At 44.6% G+C, this 20,705-nt stretch overlaps 1 protein-coding gene across 1 annotated transcript in view; it reads left to right on the forward strand.

Moving 5' to 3' along the window:
* The window catches only part of GPC6 (glypican 6), a 1,382,124-nt gene that overhangs the window by 1,256,116 nt on the left and 105,303 nt on the right, over positions 1-20,705 (forward strand). The window contains exon 6 of the mRNA XM_075563532.1: positions 519-662. Coding sequence (XP_075419647.1) covers positions 519-662 — 144 coding nt within the window. The remainder of the gene's footprint in view (positions 1-518; positions 663-20,705) is intronic.

Consider the following 20,705-nt stretch of genomic DNA (forward strand, 5'->3'; position numbering starts at 1 on the left):
CTGAGCACTATAGGGTTTCCCGTGGCTGGCTCTCCTAAGTCGACTACCAAGCGTCTTCTGAGGGGGCTGCAACTTTCCCTCAGGGTGTGTTATCCGTTTGCACCCCTCAGGGACTCCAAAGCAACTCTTCACAATTTTTAATCTGGGAGGAAACCAAGCAACTGAGCAAATAACCACTCACTCCACACCTTCCTGGGTAATTGTGTCTGCCACACGATGGCTGTAGTTGTGTCCATTTGCTTACACATCCAGAGAAGCGTTTCTGTTTGGCAAGATCTCCAAAAACAACCAAACGAACTGCCTTCGAGTCGACGGCGATCCCTAGTGACCTTATAGGCCAGGCGGAGACGGTCGATCTTTCTCGGAGTGGAAAGCCTCGTCTTTCTCTCTGGAGTGGCTGGTGGTGGTTTCAAACCGTTCACCTTGTTGTCGTGAACCCAATGCGCAGCCCACGACATCACCAGGACTCTATCGGGATTGTAGGAACTGCCTTTTCAACGTCTTTGTGGTTCTTGCAGGTCTTTCAGGGATGTGGCCAGCCCAAGCCCGCTCCAGCTCTCCGATCTGCCCGTTCAGCTCCAGAAAATTTTAACACTCGTTTCAGGCCCTACAATCCTGACGAAAGACCAACAACCGCTGCGGGCACCAGCTTGGACCGGCTGGTGAGTACTCGCTGATGGATGGCCAGTGTCCATTTCTCTGCGGAGATTATCCTCGCCTTCACACCATAAGATTCTGGAAAAGCTGATTATAAAAATCAGCTCCTTCTCATATTCTGCTCCTGCCTTTAATTAGAATTATGTAACAGAGTGTGGTCTTTCTTTTAGGGCATGAATTCGATTATTTAAGAAATTTTATAACCATTAATCCACTCATGCGGTGCCCAAAATTTCCACTTCATATTTCTTCTGAAATATTAATGTGAAGACTAAGTAACTGTTACCAGTTCTTCCAGATATATAAGTAGTATAGTAGCATATTGCTAATTCATCCTACTTCAGTTCTCTTCTTAAAATGATGGTTTATTCAATTTGATACAGTGAAACTTTTGTACTTTTAATGTGAACTTTTCTCTTTGAAAGATCTTGCAAAGAGACCCCCAAATAGCTTCATTACCATTTTTCCTTATCTTCCTTCTCCCTCTCTTTTGCTTTTGGGGTGTGCGTGTGTGTGCGTGTGTGTGTGTGTGCGTGTGTGTGCGTGTGTGTGTGTGTGCGTGTGTGTGTGTGTGCGTGTGTGTGCATGCATGTGTGGGTGGGTGTGGGTGTATGTGGGGTGTGTGTGTGTGCATGCATGTGTGTGTGGTGGGTGGTGGTGGTGGTGTGCGTGTGTGTGTGCGTTTGTGTGTGGGGTGTGTGTGTGGGGGGGTGCATGTGTGCATGCATGTGTGTGGTGGGTGGTGGTGGTATGCGTGCGTGTGTGCGTGTGCGCGCCCTTTGAAAGGTGAAACCCTTACATGCAGCCTCTCTTTGAGCCCTTTCCATGTGGGAAAGGAGCCTGCCTTCATGGAATCAATAAGACAATTGACTCTGAGAATCCAACCATCAATGTAGTGAACACATTTTCAGTATGCTTTAAAAATTTGATTTTGCTATAAAAATTAAAAACATCACAGCTGAGCAATATTGCCTGATTAGGTGCCATGTAATCTCTTCCATTTACAGGACTATAAACAATCTCTATACCTGTAATTGTTAGTATTGTTAATGCTGCTTTGCCAATTATGTTCATGTAAAATTAATAGATTAAAAACCTTAAGGTCATAAAGTACTTGAACCACATCTGACTGTGTCATATGCACTCTGGTCTCAGGTCTCGAGGGTAGCTAGTTATGAATATATTTTATTGGGCACGATTATAAATTACTTTATCCTTTTAGCAAATCACCGTTCTAGAGCGCACAAGATTAAATTGCTTGGGTCTGGCCTCAAACTAAATGCCCCTCAGCATTTCTCTCTATAAAGATCAAATGAATTTTGCAACAGAAAGGCCTGTCCTTGAAATCCCAATGTGACAGGTAAGCTGAGTAGCTAACAGCCGAATGGTCTTATAAAGTTAATACCAGTTATTAGCAAATAAAATACCCTTTTCTTCAGTGTGGCTTCTGAAAACCTTTCACTTGACTTTGGTTATTTCTATTTTGTGTCCTAAATTTGAGAAGAAAGTTAACATTTAGTTACCCTTTCCTTTTTTACCAACCATAGAAAGGTTACCAAACGTCTAGGTACTAACCAGATGTTTTAAAGCACTAATGACTTGTTTGGGTTTTTAACTTTACGAATTGGCTGGAATCTCAAGGTTCTTCCAAGAAGAGCGGGTAGGACTGTGAAGTCTGGCCTTGTTAGGACCTCCCTTTGTGGTTGGTGCAATAATCAAGCCAGGGTTTTCGAAATTCTCATAAAAAAACAAATTAAAGAACCGGGGTGCATTATGCACTTAGCTATAATTGCACTGAATGTAAACAACCTAATGATCCTTATGGTGACTGATTAATTGACCCTCCCTAGAAATAGAGGAGCAAAGTTTCCCTCCCCTACACAAAAGAAACCCTTGAACAAGCAACGTGGAGTGAGACAGACATTTTTCTCTAAGCCGCTGTCTTCATGCAGTTCAGAACAAAGCAAAGTGAGCCACCAACAAACTTTGAGAATTTCATGTGCAGTCTAAAATTTGAAATAGGTGAAAATAGGAGGTTGAACTTTTAATTAAGAGACTTCATTGGAAATCTTCATAAGGCTCTCAAATACAAGTTTGCTGTTGGAAAATGGCAAAGGTGTTTAGTATTTTTTTATATTTCTGCAATTAAAAGAAGAAAACATTCCTCGTTCATTTTTTTTTCTGAAAATAAATGGTTAATCATATGATCCTGCATAAAAGGAAGGAGCAGGCTCAGAGCACGGAAATTTAAACTGCTAAGCCAATTTTATTCCAGAGCCTTCTCTGACGCCCACAGTAGTTAAACTTCCTCATAGGTAGGGCTTAAGGCTCTGTGAGAATTGAGGTTATGTTCCCTGTTTTCCCTCCCTATTATTATTGAGTTGAATTTGGATTCCTTCCTCAATGGAAGAATTTGCAATTTCTTCTTCAGGGCCAGCCATAAGCCCACTGAGAGCGACTTTCCTCAGCTTCTAAGAGGAAAGGAGTTTTTTCCATATCGGTACCAAGGTTATTCTGGAAAACACAAGCCAGGCCTGAAGCTACTATCAGAGTCTCCATCTGCTGCCTATGGCGCCCCCACGGCCTTCTTTCTGCCCTTGGGGAGTTCAGCATAGTTGTGCATGTGGAAAGGTGGAGCAGTTACCCTAGGCTTGTGTGCAGTGTGCAAATGACAGGCACAATCATCTTCAAGCGAGATGGATTGTGCATTCTCCTCCGGTCTGCCATACATCACTGCCCATCTTGGCTGCTTCGCAACAAGGCCCCAATTGCCATGTTTCCCTGAAAAGGTCTTTCCTGGGGATTTGTAAGAAGTAGGTTTCCCAGAAAAGGAGTATGATTGTAAAAGACTTTTCATAATTTCGCTAACTCTTTGTGCAGAGAAAAAGCTGCAGTGTTACACTTTTGACAATTAAAAGCATTTATTTCTCTGGGGGAAAAAATGAAAATGTTGCAGTGGACAGACAATACCAAAAAAAATCGTCTAATCACCCTAACCCCTTTGCCTAAATCAAGATAATGCAAGTATACAGCTGCTTCTTAATACCCCTTATGTTGAAATTTGTATCTGTAGAATTAACATTGAGATCGGCTAGTAATTTGTCTCATACCCATTAAATTATATTTTCAGTGACCTGGTAATTATGGGGTTTGTTTGAGAAATAAATTTACATGAGACTTATTGAAAACTTATCAAATGAACAAACAAATCGAAAACCCTATCTCGTAAAAATACATCCGTTCCATCATTTCACCTCTTACTATAGTTATGAAACACAGAATGATTTTATATCTGGGACACATTCCCATGTGCTCCTTTACAATTAGGTGGCTGTTTGCATTGTCAGTAGCCTTCCGATTTTACATCCCTATAATTATTCGTGTTGTCCCAGTATTTACTTAATACATTTGTCTAAATTCAACTGCTGAGAGAACAATGCTAACTTGTCAGAGAATACGCCAGCCCCTTCTGCCAACAGTCATGACTTACTGAAGACAAAGGATGCTATCAGCTAATTTGCTTAACAGACTGGCTCCGGTGCCACAGACCTCGTTCCTATTAACAGCATTCACCCTACCAGGCCTTCTGTCCAAGCGGACTGCTGTTGGCTGTCAATTGAAGGAGCCAGTGCTGACTGTCGGTGCTCAGGAAGATTCTGGTGCCTGGTTCTTTCTTAAATTTACACTCCATGAATGCCCTGGAAAAGTCAGAGGCAAAACTATGAGTTTCTCGCTCTTTTATTAAAGTGTCAATTCGCCGGGAAGGAGCGATGGTAAAAATCCACCAACACCAACTACTGAATTGAAAAGATCTGAGCATCTAGATGTGTTGCAAACGATCCCCAGTCTAAGGCCATTCATTACGCAGCTCCCCAAAGGAGAGCACAACCTCCCAGATACACGCTGAGCTCACCTGGGTGGGGCATCACACCGTGCCTTGACATTCCCCATAGGATGTCGTAGAGCAGAAAGGGTACTTTGCATTGTGTCTTTGGTAGAAATGTATTGTGTGAAACTCAGGTTCTCTTGAATGCTGGACTTGGAACTTCATTCCTGAAGTTGGGGCGGATTTAGCCCCGGAACCTTCTAGTAAGTATTCAGCGTGGTGCTCTGCATGCAGATTGCTTTCTGGTCCTTCTGAGGGATTGGGGGCAAGGGTGGGAGCAACTCCAGCCTGCAATGCTGACCCTTCTCCCGGCTCTGTGCTATTCTGTATAGAATAATCTTTGTTTCTTTTTCCTTCGAACTTGCTTTCCTCTTGCTCGCCAGAGGACCGTGTGGAGGACAATGCAGCACAGTGTAAGCTCCGCTCTTCCTCTCCTCTCAGCCCCATTGGTCTGTGCGCAGTCCTTCGGGAGAGCTGGGGAAAGCTCACCGCCACGTTCCCCTTCCAAACGGTCTGGAGAACGAACTGAACACCGTGCGCGGCCAACTCGTTTAGTAATGCCCTCTCTGCTTGGTGTTTCTGGTTAACAACCATTTTGGTATTCTTTCCCAATGGTAAGGTTTTCCATCTATTCTTTGTGTAAAGCCAGCTCCTTGGGTGGCTGATTTAAATTCTATCCCAATGTTCAGACTCTGTGTAGCCTGCCTAAAAATCTAGCTCTTCCCTGATAGAATATACTGCCCGTTTTCTTCTCGTGCTGAGCGAATAATCACCTTGCGAATAATCAGAACAAGGCAACATCAGCTCCCATGCATAAAGACCTATTTTTTTCTCCATTAGCTGGGGTATGGAGAATTTGGGGGTGGAGAAAAGGGTATGACATAGTGTGGGCTATTGGTTGTGCCCCCCCCCCCGCCGTACTTGACTGCTGATTTCTTGTAGAACATTCAGAGAAGGAACATCAGATTATATATCTATATATATCTATATCTATCTATATATTCAGTGTAGTTTGTACTGGAGCAGAAGAAACGAACCATGCGGGCCATTGTGCTTGAATTTATGATAAACTGAAACAATGAAATAAGGACTGGGTGTCATTTTCATGACCGTCCCTGCTTGCAACACCGCCTCAGGAAGCCCTCCGGAGTGGTATGGACTCCAGAGTGGGGGAGGGGCTTCGCCAGTGGGCCCGGATTTCCTCATCCAGCGCATCCAGAGCATCAGGGGGACAGAGGTCAACCTGGCCATAAACCCAGGCTTTGGTAACATGGCATCTAAAGGTTTTACCTTCCTGTTTTAATAATGAAATCTCCTCCTGGTAGGAGTCTGAGAAGTATCCCTTTTCATCCCCTCAGCAGTTTGGACTGGGAGAGTTCAAAGATCAGCGCCACAGCGCATGCTCTAGAAGGGGCCTGCGGGGCGGATGGGGAAACAGGTGCTTAAGGTCTCCTGATGCTAACGGAAGGAGAGAGCAGGATGGTTGGGACACAGCAGGGATCTCTTTATATGTTCAAGTGGCCCCAGCTCTGATGACCTGAGAATGCAGGTGGCCTGCCCAGCCACTTAGGAGAATCCCCGGCAGTGGACCTGCTGTGGATTCTCCTTTACCTGCAGTGGATTCTCCTTTACCTGAAGGTTGGTATGACCCCTGGAGCTGACCCTGAAAAGCTTTCCCCAGAAGAAGGCCAACTTCCTTGAAGATACCGGCATGAGGGCAAACCATCATAGGATCCCCATCTCAGCCTGGTTTCCCTGCTGGTCTCCTAGACTCTTCTCTAGCTAGGGGGCAAAAATCTAATATCGAGTTTTATGAGTCTTTCAAAAATATAATGCAGCTTCTAAAACCCATTGGTTTGCCATTGACGATAAATATGTTGCTAATATTATTGCAATTAGATTTAAGCACTCACAAAATAGCAAAGTTATATACTTTTCTTCCACCCCCCCCCCCCCCCTTGGAAACAAAACTGACAAAGCAACTAACATCCTGGCATCATTTCCTGCCTGCTGGCTAGCACCAGTTTCAGAGTAAAATGGTGGCCATAAAAATGTCATTCCTTGCCTCTTTGGGACCATTTTGGTGTGATTTAAGGCATCTTGGTTCTAAGGAAGAAGGAGAGGGTCTGGTGCGCATTTTAATTGCCATGGCATTTCATAGTCCCCTCCAAGGATTCTGCATGGGGCTAAATCCACTACTTTGCATTTCAAAAGGATGTCAGGCTGTGATTAAGAAACTGCGTCATTATCTAGCACCTCAGCTACTGTCTTTAGGGGAAATTGATATTGCCCCCCTTCTCCCTGGACACATCACAGGATCAGGGTCACCCACTCACTCACTCTTCATGTGTGGCCCAAAGAGGAAAACCTAAATAACAATAGCAAACCAGATTCTCCACTTTAATTAGCTTTCTGAAGACCAATGGGTCAAGGCCAGATTGGCTTTCAGCCTCTGCTGAAACTTAATAAATTATGCCCCACTCAGCGCAGTAAACAGATGGCTACGATTCCCTCTACTGCAGACTTGTGAACTGCCCACTCTTGCCTGGGCCTGCTTGATCTGCTTGCTGCAAAACCCAGTGAGACACCCCACTTGCATTTTCAGTGAACCCTCGGTAATAACACTGGAACCCTGCTGGTATAGTGGTTACACAGTGGGCTGCTAACCACAAGTTCAGCAGTTCAAAATCATCCTCCGATCTGTGAGAGCAAGATGAAGTTCATACTCCTTTAAGGAGTTACAGTCTCTGAAACTCACAGGGTCAGTTCTACCCTGTCTAATAGGGTCACTATGGGTCACAATTGACTTGATAGCTATGAGGTATTTGTTTGTTTGTTTGCTTTTGAGGAGTTGGAAACAACTGCAAGCAAGTGCAGATTGCTTTCAAAACTGAGAAAATACAAACCATCCCATCCCAACCCCCCAATTTATTCAGTCCTTATTCTGCACCTCTCCAGGCAACATGAGCAGCATGTGGTGGCAGGAGAGCCATCTGTCACAGATGTCGTTCTGTGTGTAAGGCCCATGGCTGATGAAGCCCAAGTGGGGAATATCTTAAGACACACATACAAGACGATGGCTTAGCTCCAAGATGAGGTTATTGTTCTGCTTCTTCCATGGTTCTTGATGGATGCACAAATCTAACTGGATGATGGCATGCATGGTTGGGAATTTGGATGGAATGGCTGGTCCGATGTAGATTTTTTTTTCAGTTGTCATCTAGTGGACAGTGGCCTATTATTAATATCTGTGGGAAACTTTCCTTTCTGGTATGTGGAAGAACAGGGCAAACGGGAGGCACATATGTCTCTGTCAGCTCAGCCAAGGTCCTGCTTAATGGCATGTGGTCACAAATGGGGAGTAGAAACATTGTAATCACCACACTGGCTGCACAACTCCTGCTGTACACACTGCCTGAAGACATACCCAGGGAGCGAGATGAATTCCAGCGACGAAAGAAGGTCTGCTCCGCAGTCCAGAGGGAGAAAACGTCTTCACACCTTATCTTAGGTATAAGTGGTCGGCAATCACTTGGCGCGGTAATTTTATTGCCTAACACGAGTTTCAGCTCTCTGTTAAATTCACCTTTGTCCTTGCAAGCATTTAAGCAGGCACTTTGGTGACTTTGAATTTGTCATAATAATGGCATGTTGTGCTGGCTATATAGATTTTATGTGCTGTTTTTTGGTATGTCCATGTGCTTATTTTTCCCTTCAGACTTTCCAATTTCTTCCAGAATGTCTAGGCACCCGTTAAACTGATGCATTCTAAAAACATCAGTTAATCAGCAAATGTATTTATTGAGTTCTTTGCTTTTGATGTTGCATTTTAAAAAATAAAACCCACTGCCATCTAGTCAATGCAGACTCACAGTGGCCCTCCTATGGGTTTCTGAGACTGTAAATGCATATAAGAGCAGTCTTTCTCCCAAGGAGCTGCTGGTGGTTTCAAACTGCCAACCATGGGGATCATAGTCTAATGCATAACCACAACACCACTAGGGCGGATGTTGCATAGCACTGAGTAAAACTGTCCCATGTAATCTAGCTACATCAGAGCACATTGGTGCTACTGTCATCCAAAGGCAAGAATAACTATTTGCAAAAGGCACTGTTCTTGCCCCACGTTGAAGACTTACCTACCCTTTCCCCCCAAAAATAAGACACAGTCATATTAATTTTTGCTCCCAAAGATGTGCTCGGTCTTATTGTCAGAGAATATCTTATTTTTCCATGAAGAAGAATACGGTACACATTTGTTTATTGTTTTGTTTTATTAAGAGACCTCGCTGTGGCCAACAGTGAGCTGTGCTTCGGTGCCCATTACTACTGTCCAGAGTCCAGAGTTACAGTAGCTTCAGGGGACCTTATTTTGGGGGAGGGCTTATTTTCTGGGGGGGGGGGATGCCTTGTATTTCAGTGAGAAGCAAAACTGTAAGTAGGTCTTATTTTCGGGGGATGTCTTACTTTCGGGGAAACACAGTAGCTGAGATGGAGGCAGCCACAGTGACTTAATCCCAGAAGGGACTGGTTAGGGGCAGAGAGTCTGAGCTAATGGTGGGGAGACCAAAGGGCAGAGCACACAAGAAGGAAATGTCCAGGATGCAATACTTGCTACTGAAAATTACTCAACAGGCATATTGTGTTGTGTATAGTTTCTCCTAAAGTTTTTAAAATCTATTTTTAAAGCATGTCTTAGCCACCCAGGTAAATTCCTTTGTCTCCTGTAGGGAATCATATAGAGACTCATGCCATGTTAGACTATAAGGAATAGAAATTTGATTGTTCAATCTAAGATAAACGACACCCCAGAGAATATGTGGACAGTAGATTAACAAATGAATAATGCATGACCAAATATCCAAGCAGAACACATGAAATTGTATAAAGTCCAAGAACCCATGCCACGGAGTCCATTTCAATTTGTAGCGACACTGCAGGGCAGCATAGAACCACCCCTGTCTCCTCCTTCTCCTTTGGTGCTAAATCTTTTTGCCAATTGCAGAACGATGGCATCAGAGACTGGGTGGCCAGTCTGAGCTAATCAGATGAAACAGTTCATCAGCACACTCATGCACAGTGTGGGGCCTGCTGCAACTATAAAATGGGTATTTGGGTGAGATAGTTAGACAAATCGGAATAGATGAGCCCCTCGACACTGTTCAAGCAGCACCTCACAAAATTTTTGTTCCTTTGAGGAAGGTAACAGCTGACACCGTTCTTTCATTAAATGAAAGAGCATCTCCAAGAAATGTTTCCTTCTTGTGGCAAATCTGCAGTCATTTCTGTTCATAGCTCTCTGAGATATTTGCACGACAACTCCCAAATGTGATGTTCACACTGGTGAGAGAGAGAGCAGGAGAAATGGGATATTTCATAAATACCCGTTGTGATGTATTTGCTGTATAATCAATCAGCCTTTACCTGACTCTGGGGTCCGTGGAAGACATTTCAAGGCACTGGGAATTTGGCTATTCCCATAACATACTTGGACACTCTTTACTGTTAGCAATAAACCCAAGGCATAAACACTGTAGAGAAAACCCAATGAAAAGAAACCGGTTTGATTGAAAATTGACTTTCCTTCATAAATGCTAAAGGTAGAAAGATATCTGCAATACACAATAATTTTATTACTTGAACTCCTGCATGGTCCTTATCCTCAAAGGCTCTGGTATTTTCAGACTCTTAAAAAAAAGACTGGCCAGGTTACTCTTTTTTTTTAAATCACATTGGTAGCAAATAAGCCAACCAGCACCATTCTCACTTCCACTCTGCTGCTATTTTACAAATAAGTGTCTGAAAGTCGGATTTGTGTCACATCTTCATTAGCTTCTCGAATGCGGTATCGATCTGGATGGGAACAGGCATGGTATTGCTGCCCCTAAAAACAGCCCCCCCCAACCCTGCACACACACGCACACACACACGCACAGACACACACGCACGCACACACACACGCACGGCAGTGGTTCACAAAACAAAATGTCATTTTGGCACAGCATACTGAGCACGCCATAAAATTCCACAACGCCAACCCAAAACACCGGCCCTGGAGGAGGTACAGGTAGAAAGCTCCTTCGCAGCAGTGAGGATGGAGGCTGTGTTCTTCTGACTGTGCGCGCATCCTCAGAGGAACCGTGTTCCTGGTGAATGGCCTCATGCTTGGGAAAGTAGAAAGTCAATAGAGAAGAAAGACATCCTCCAAAGATGGATGCCCATTGCCTGCAATGATGAACTCGATCATGGCAATGATTATGGGGATGGCACAGGGCTGGGCAACATTTCTTCCTGTTGAATTGATGTGATACGGGTGTTGCTGTCCACTGGATGACGCTTAACCACGATGTTGTCCGCCATAAACACGTATGATCCAGACAAGATTTCAAACTGGGTGAAAAACCTGTTTCATTCATTTTTCTAATGCGAAGACAAGGAGAAGAAAAAAAATCAGTTCCAAATTCAACCAACATGAAGAGCTTCAGCAAGCCAGAGAGGCTGCATCTCTGGGCTCATACATAAGAGCACTGGTGAGGAAGGCACAGGACCAGGCAGGGCTTCACCTTGTTGTACAAAAGGGGTCAAGGGTCTCTATGGGGCAGAACTGACTCAACAGCACCTAACAACTACAGCTACCATGTACCAAGTGTAGGTGATGTCGACATAATCAAAGAACTCACAACACCTCAGGGCCTATATTTAAAACAAAACAGCCAGATCAGTTGCAGTTGAGTTGATTCTATGTCATCATGGCTCACACATGGCCCACAGATCGGAACAGTACTCCACAGAGATATCATAGCTATGACCTTTCAGAAGCAAATTACCAAGCCTCTCTCGATTTGCTTTAGGATAGGTTTGAACCCCCCACCTCTCCATTAGTAGCCCCCATTTAATCATTCATATCCCCATAATCTCAATGTGACAATGCGCTGCTAAAGAGTTCTCTCATGGTAACCTGCAAGCCTTTGAGAACATGGACTTATTTCATTTTATTTTTTTAATCATTTCATTAGGGGCTCATACAACTCTTATCACAATCCATACATAGATCAATTGTATAAAGCACGCTTGTACATTCATTGCCCTCATCATTCTCAACACATTTGCTCTTCACTTAAGCCCCTGGCATCAGCTCCTCATTTTTCCCCTCCCTTCCCACTCCCTGCTTCCTCATGAACCCTTGATAATTTATAAATTATCATTTTGTCATGTCCAACGTCTCCCTTCACCCACTTTTCTGTTGTCCATCCTCCAGGGAGGAGGTTATATGTAGATCCTTGTAATCGGTTCCCCCTTTCCACCCCACCTTCTTTCCACCCTCCTGGTATCGCCACTCACACCACTGGTCCTGAAGAAGTCATCACCCTGGATTCTCTGTGTTCCCAGTTCCTATCTGTACCAGTGTAGATCTTCTGGTCTAGCCGGATTTGTAAGGTAGAATTGGGATCATGATAGTGAGGCGGGGGGGGGGGGGGGGGGGGCAGAGCAGGGGAGGAAGCATTTAGGAAATAGAGGAAAGTTGTATGTTTCATCGTTGCTACACTGCACCCTGACCGGCTCGTCTCCTCCCCGGGACCCTTCTGTAAGGGGATGCATGGACTTATTTTTAGAGTTGTAGGCGGCATGCAAGTCTCGGTTTCAAAGGAGGGTCTGTGCTCCCCAGAAACCCAGCAGCTCTTCCCCAGTCAGGGTCTGTTTAGCATCAGAGGTCAAAGTTCACCTGAACTTTGAATTCAATCGTAATTCAGCCAGACCAATGAAGTCGCAACTCAAAGGGATGACCACGTCTCAAGGGGGATAGCGAAATCGTGGTCAATGAGTCTGAGAGAAAGGATAACAGGGACACAGAGTAAGTAAAGATTTCGATTATTGTTGCCGGCATAAAATGTCTTTCCAAACCAGACAAGTCATAGTTTTGCATGAGGCTTCGGTAGTGCATACTGTGAATGCTACTCTTGTATGGCTTGATGTCATGTTTGCTTAGTCAAGCCAATTTTTCTGCTCTTCTTCGTTCCGGGTCAACCTGGAGCAAATCCAATCATGCCGCCTTCTTCTCCCTTTCATAAATCATCATTTAGAGTCATCAAGAATTTCCGTTCTGGACCCGGCCCTTGTCTCCTTTTTACAACCTTTGCTTATTTCTGCACGGCCCTCGTGGAAAGAGCACACTTTTCACAGGTTAATCAGGGAACCCGCCCCAGCGGACAGACAACCCTTGGATGGCAACGCAAGTCCCCAGAAAGCCTGTGCGGTCGCTGCTCGTGGAATGACTTGTAAAATCACACACCTCTGATTTAACTGGAAGGGGGAAAGAATGACGCTGTAAACTCAGAAAGGTTGCATGTACAGGGAAGCAGAAAACCAGCCACTGGGTGACTCTTAGTCTAGGGGATTTTGACCCCAGACATCCGCAGCCTCCCATCTGCGCCTTGAAGTACCCTCCTTCCTCTTCGCTCCGGAAAAGGCAGAGAGGTGCCACTGCGGGCTCCTCGCAGGTCCTGGAGCGCCCGGATGAAAGGGGTACCAATGGCATCGCTCTGGGAAGAAAACAGGGGCAGCAAAGGGCCTTAACTGATTCCCTCCCAGGGGCTAGATCTGTAGTGCAATACGCGTGCGCACTAACTGTTCCCACGTACTCCGGAAAATCCGATCTGTGCACGCGCGAGCGCTTCAAAGGACAAGCAATATTTCACTAGGGGGTTAACGGCTGATGGCTCAAATGAACGAGCCCCGTCACCCTATCTTCTGTCACGTTTCCTTGACAAAATAAACACAACAAAAAGCCCTCCGTGGTGTTTGCATAAAAAGGTAGTGCTTTCATTACAAAAAACAAACCTGTAGGGAGATGGTGTGATCCAGCGTTGGATCATTTAGGACAAGGCATGGTAAAGGAAGTGTGTGTGTGTGTGTGTGTGTGTGTGTGTGTGTACGGGACACGCAGCCACAGTCAAGTGCTCAACTACTAAACACGAGGTTGGGAGTTTGACCTTCCCAGCAGTCCTGCAGGGAAAAGACCTGGCTACCTACCCCCCGCCTCCCCCAACACCAAAAGAGACAATTCGGCTCAATTTGATGGCACCCAGCTACAGGCTACTCGTGTGCCCAGTTACAATATGCAGGTGACCTTGAGACTATTCGTTCCCAATCAAAGAGTAACCGAAGCGTGATATTTTTATATAAAATGTCTGTGATTCTTCACTCTGTTTTAGTTCAGAGACATGTTTGTTATAATAGCAGCTCTTCCCCTCTAGGAGACCTGGTGGGAGAGTGGGTTACAAGTTGGGGTGTTAATTGTAAGGTCAGAAGTTCAAAACCACTAGATGCTCCATAGAAGAAAGATGTGGCTTTCTACTCTCGTGCACAGCTACGGCCCAGGCACCCCACAGGGGCGGCTCTACCCTGTCCCAGAGGGTCTCAGTGAGTCATAGTGGATTCCATGGCGGTGGGCCTGAGTGACTCTTTCTTCCCTTAAACCATGTCCAGCCCTAAACATGAACCTCCTCTGAGAGAGGTGAGACTTATTATTGCTCTCTGCTCCCTTGAGGAGTAGAAGGAAAAAGACAGGTGGACCTTTACAGAAATTTAGAGCAGGCCGTATATTTGTGATAAGGGTTTGGGTTTGTTTCTCATCGGCTTGTTCTGTCGGTTACTGAGAGGAGTGCTTCACTGTGGAGGTAGAGGCTTTCTCTGCTTCTGGAGTTCCATTTTTGTTCTATGTATTTCTCTTCGTTGCAAAGTGAACTTTTCATCATTTAGTGCCCCTTTTTTCTAATAATTACTTTTATTGTAATGTTTATTTTTCTGATTGACATAGTTATGTTAGACATTTTTTACAAATCATTTCATTGGGGGTTTGTATAACTTTTGTCAGAATCCGTCCATCCATCCATCCATCCATTGTGTCAAGCACATTTGTACATTTGTTCCCCTCATCATAGAATACATCTTTTTTCCCAAGCACATTTGTACATTTGTTGCCCTCATTGTTCTCAAAACATTTGCTTTCTACTTGAGCCCTTGCTATCAGCTCCTCATTTCCCCCTTCCTCCCCCCACACCCTCTTCCTCATGAACCCTGGAGAATTTATAAATTATAATTATTTTGTCATATTTTACACTGTCCGATGTCTCCCTTCACCCACTTTTCTGTTGTCCGTCCCCAGGGAGGGGGTTCTGTGTAGATCTTGTGATTGGCTCCACATTAGACATTTGTAGGTTAATACTTTACTTGCAGATCTTATTTTCACTTCTTGCACCATTTCCAGAGCCTTAAAGTTTAAAGGTACCTCTTATAAATCTTGCATAGTTGGATATAATTTTATTCAACCCATGACAATTCTTATAATTTAACTCACATTTCCTTCATGTAACAGATTAGAAATAATGGTGTCGTTGGATTTTGTTCTTCCATCTCATTGTGTGCGATGTGTCTCACTCGTTTCAGACTTACAATTCCTCCCTTCTTGTGGATTGATTGAAGATTTTCTCATTCCCCCTAGGCCGCCCCCCCCACTTTAAAAACTATTTAGAAGGTATTCTTATTTGTTTTATTCTTCAGGGTTACCTTTACAATGTCGAACATACATCATTAAGTTCTGAGCTACATCAATATCTCTGTCCTTTCTGCAACAACTCGGAACCTAAGGACATCTTCACCCTGAGAATACCCTTCCCACTCGTACACCACTGTTAAGTAGTTGTATCTTGTTTTTTCTTAAGTCCGAATGAGACATGAGTCTATCATTGTTAACTGTGCTGTAACGTAGGAAGATTTAGCTACATATTTATAGCTTTCTTTGTTTATCATCAGAATCAGACACATTCCTGGGTCTGGAATGCATATTCTTAGTTCCATTTCCCGAATACATACTGAGCCAGCTCATCAGAGTGCCCCTGTGCCTGGCCCTTCAGACTGTAATCTTTATGGGAGATGCTAGCCTCATCTTTCTCCCGTGGTGCCGGTGAGGAGTTTGAACCCGACCTTGCAGTTTGCATTTCAGCACCTAAATTAGAGTACCATCGGGGCTCAAGTAATAAACTACTTTTCTATCATGTATATCACAAAGTAGCATCATCCATGAAAGGAATTCACAGCACTACAAAGCTGCTTCAGAAAGCTCCTGGGAAAAGTGGAACTACGAGACGGGAAATTTTCCCATGACTGGTTGAAGCCCCATTGGAAGCCCTCGTTCTTGGAAGGCGTATTTGCTCAGGGTGACTCAGGCTGCAAAGCTCCGTGGAGAGTAACTTTCCCTGAGTGACTGAGGCTCACTCTTTCCCGGCTTCCGCTGTTACTGTGAAGCAGTCGGATACGCCTGATATCAGGAACGTTTGCTGGTCTGATACGACTTGGGTATTTCTGCTGGCTCTTGCATGTGGTGTTCTGTTACCTTCTATTGTATGTGTTGTTTGTTGGTTGGTTGGGTTTGTTTTCCCTACGCTTACATTTAATCAATAGAAAGTATTGGGGGATACATTGAAGGTGTATTTCAATTTAGCTCTTTGACTAAAGATTTTACCCCTTGGTCATGGAGTTGTGAGGCAGGCTCCCCTTGGGGGGGATCCTATATATAATTCATTTCCTTTCCCTTGTAACCACACTGCACAGCTGTAAAAACCAAAGCCAGTACATTATTTTTTTCCTCTGGGTTCCCATTTTCACTTAGTTTGGGGGCTTTGAGGATTTACTATTTTACCAGCTCATTGATTCTATTAAAATTCTTTCTGTTTTTCATTCAGCAGTTTTAGTTGGTTTTAGCAGAAGGCTCAGAGAACGACGTACACTGGTGTACACAGGGCAATCTCCTCCACCATGATGTGTTAAAATTTTTGATTTACCACTTGGGGTAAGGGTAATGGAACAGTTTTCTTAGTTCTCTGTTTCTGACAACGTCTCAGAGGCAGCCCCAGGTTAGTGGCTCAGATAATAATTGCAGCTCCTAGCTTCATCTTCAAAGTGTCAATGTCCTTGGCACATCCTAAATTTCCACTCCAGCCATCTAGCCACCCTGCGAGCATCGCAGTCCTGAGTCTGCAGGCCCCACACCGCACAGGAACAAGGATACTCTCAAAACCTAATTTTGTGGTGCGAAAACTGTCACAAAAGGTCTTTCATTATTTCTTTCCACGAGGGATCTTAACCAAAAGATGTCACACGTAACCTGGACCACTGTCCTTCTGAGAGACAAATTCAGCACATCTTTCACTTGGTCTCCTTGATGACACCGGTAGATAAGTTAGCCCACCAGCACAGTAAATGGAACTGTGGAGCTCACTAACACATTTGGGAACTCATTTTGAAAGCAGTGTATGGGGCAGTGGGTCTCATTGAATTACTCAGAATCATTTATTCAATTGCTATTATGCTCCACTCCTTCAAACCGTTTACAATACTGTCACAGTATTTAATGAATACTAATTGGAATAATGATTAAAATTGATGCCTCAATGCCAGTGTTTTTTACAAAACAAAGTGATGTTGAGGATATAGTGAATTTGGCAAACTTATAGCAACATCTCAGGAGAAAGACAAGGCTTTCTACTCCTGTGAAGAGTTTCAGAAACCCACAGGGGCAGTTCTACCCTGTCCCGCAGGGTTGCTGAGTTGCAGTTGACTCCTTGGCATTGCATTGGTTGGTATTGGCAGTGCCAGGTGCTCAGTGTCAAACAGCAGCAGTGCCGGCCCTCCCTTGCCATTCTGCCCCGGAGTGTGAACTAGAGTGACTTATGCTCTCTCCACAGTTGGCATTACCTTCCACAGAACATGCAGAAGTCCACCCAGCTTCCTGGACTTACACAGCATGGTACTCAAATGCATGCTCAGGCAGACAGAAGACAGCACAAGCCAAGAAGGAAAGAAACGTATCAAAGGAAATGCAGAAAGTTGATGGTGCCCGGCTACCAAAAGATATAGCATCTGGGGTCTTAAAGGCTTGCAGGTAACAAGGGGCCATCTAGCTCAGAAGAAACAAAGCCCACATGGAAGCATGGAAGAAGCACCCCAGCCTGTATGACCACGAGGTGTTGAAGGGATCAAGTATCAGGCATCAAAGAACAAATAATCATATCATTGTAAATGAGTGTGAGTGCAGAGTGGAGACCAAAAGCCCATCGGTAGGCAACTGGACATCCCCTTACAGAATGGTCCCAGGGAGGAGACAAGCCAGTCAGGGTTCAGTATAGCAATGATGAAACATACAATTTTCCTCTAGTTCTTAACAGCTTCCTCCCCCCACTATCATGATCCCAATTCTACCTTACAAATCTGGCTAGACCAGAGAATGTACACTGGTACAGACAGAAACTGGAAACACAGGGCATCCAGGACAGATGATCCCTTCAGGACCAATAGTGAGAGTGCAATACTGGGAGAGTGGAGGGAAGGTGGGGTGGAAAGGGAGAACCAATTATAAGGATCTACATATAACCTCCTCCTTGGGGGATAGACAACAGAAAAGTTGGTGAAGGTAGACATAGGACAGTGTAGGACATGACAAAATAATAATAATTTTTAAATCAAGGTTTCATGAGGGAGTGGGAGCAGGGAAGGAGGGAGAAAATGAGCTGATACCAAGGGCTTACATGGAGAGCAAATGTTTTGAGAATTATGAGGGCAATGAATGTACAAATGTGCTTGACACAATTGATGTATGGATAGATTGTGATAAGAGTTGTGTGAGCCCGCAATAAAATGATTTTAAGAGAAGAAGGAAATGCAGAAAAACTGCATCTGGGTGGTCCAAGAATTACAGTCTCAGAAACTCACAAGCGCAGTTCTCGCCTGCCCTGTTGGGGTGGCTGGGAGTGGGCACCCGGTCAGTGGCAGTGAGTCTGGGTGTTGGTGTGGTACAGCAGTGAAAAGCCAGAGCTGTGAAGACACACGACCAAAGTCTCAACATCTGAATATTTGCTCTTAAGCAAATTACTTTCATTGTCTCATTTTGCACGGGCAAAAAGATAAACAACAGTGTCTGTGTTTTCCTTTTGCTGCGATGATTCCATATACCCACAAGAAGGAAGCTCTTCACTGAGTCTCTAGCTTAGCTACTACGATTATTGTAGTAATAGGGATAATAGTCATGGATCCTGTCATATTCTTAATGCGTGTTCATAAACGAGCACGTTGAAGTTCAATGATTGCAATTATGCAGTGAAATTCTGGCCCCAACCCTGGCCTTTCCAGAGTGCGAAGTCGGGTGGGACATCATGTTTCGGTATATAAGGACTGGCGGTACAGTAGTTAAACGTTTGGCTGCATACACAAAGGTCAGAAGTTTAAACCCACCAGCAGCTCCCGGGAAGAAAGGGATTCAGTGGGCTATGCCTAGCTGTAGGAACTCGACTAAAGACACAGGGATTGAAGAGTCCTAAGGTTTCCTGGGTGCCTCTAGGCAGTCCCGGGGCGCCAGGGGAGAACTGCTGGCCGACACTGGCTCTGGGCATTTTAGTTGAATAAAATTGCACCGAGCTACTGCAAAGATACAGCCACACAGCAAAATGACAATGAAAAGTCCCAGGGTGGACATTTGGGCGGCCAGTAAGAGATCCGGGTGACATAAAAGTGTTGGGAAAGGATCCAGCTAAACGGTGGAAGAAAATTACCTAGAGGAATGATGGAGTGCCCAGGTGCCGCGGGCCTTGCTGGCTGCGGTGGCCTGCGTCTCAGAGCAGTGCGCATGCTCGTGGCCTCCTGCCACCACCAGGACCGCAGCAGGACGGCTTAAAAAATACATCATGTGACCTAGGCCAGGTAGAAATACTGGCAGAAGAGATGAAAATGCCAAATCAGGTGGCTGAGTCAGATGTGAAGGCAACCAGCACTTGAAATTGTCTTTTTTTTTTTTTAAAGCACATGAAGGTGAAGACAGGGGCGAGGCGCCGTCAGTAATTTAACAGTAAAATGATCAGCTCTTGGGGAGTAGGTTTGACTCTGGGGAGAGGACAGAAAAAGAAGAGGATAATGAATCTGGCAGCTAGTTTAAGCTTTTAATAACGTCCTTCTAGAAGTTTAAGCTTTTAATAACTTCATCTAGACCTGGCCCTTTATAAATAATAGGAGAAACAGAGGCACCGGTTATTAAATTTGCACAGAACTAATGTTGGAGCTGGAACAAGAGAGCGGAGGTCTGGTCCCCATTCCAAATGTATGTTCATCAAATCATGGCACCTGTCTTTCTCACGGCTAGAAAGCCATTGCAGACGGAAGCAGGAGCTTAGTCCAGGCAGCAGGAAGAGACTCCTCAATGTGGTTTCGTTGCATCAGAAGAGACAAAGGGTTCCTCATGTGTCTGGCCTTACGTGAAAAGCTTGCAACAACTGGGACCAGTGGTTTGATTTTTTACCTCTCCTGAGGGCACTCCTCGTACTGGTTTTCCGTCTCCCAGAGTCCTGCTATCTGTGGTGTTGATATTGCCATCAGAGACCACAGGAGGGGCAGAAAGCTGTGTCAGTGGGTGCATTGTTCATTTGGCTGCTCCCAGTCCCTGCAGGGCTGCGTCCGTCCAGGAAAGGAGGCAGTCAGGACAGAGAGAAGCCTAGACCCCTGAAGCTGTTGCCCTTCAACACTCTTCAACAATAAGCCAACGACATTCACTGCTCTTCTTAACACCTAACAAGGATCTAACGTAATTATGAAATATAAATGTCTGCCTTGATAATCAAGCCCCGCTATCTGTAGGTATTGACACTGACAGCAGCCACTGGAAGGATTGCATGGGCACTTAGAGAGTAGTGGGCTTATTTTAATGGAGATGGAAACACTCAGAAGAGGTGGTGGCGAACGACTGCATAATTCAATGTTATCAATGACACGAAAGGATACATGCAGCGACCGTAGGATTGGTGTGTGCTTTACTGTGTGTATTCTCAACCACCACAACAAAATTAAAAATGTGATATATTTTTGAATATATTAAACCTGGAGGGAGGGAGGGTGAAATGGAAAAGTAAAATAGAATATTCATTTGGAACATAAGGGCTATACTTGGAGCCAGAACACCTTTCAGGGATCTCCCGGTGTAGCCTGGCAGAGCGTGTTTCTCACTCTGTACCTGCTCCTTCAAAGGGAAGTAAAAAATAAAACAAAACTTATACTCACTGAAGAACTTTAAAAAGGACAGTGGGGTCGAGACATCAGGGAGTCTTGTGAGGGGTTCCAGAAC

The sequence above is a fragment of the Tenrec ecaudatus genome, chromosome 11 (assembly GCF_050624435.1).
Source record: "Tenrec ecaudatus isolate mTenEca1 chromosome 11, mTenEca1.hap1, whole genome shotgun sequence".
Taxonomy (NCBI): Eukaryota; Metazoa; Chordata; class Mammalia; order Afrosoricida; family Tenrecidae; genus Tenrec; species Tenrec ecaudatus.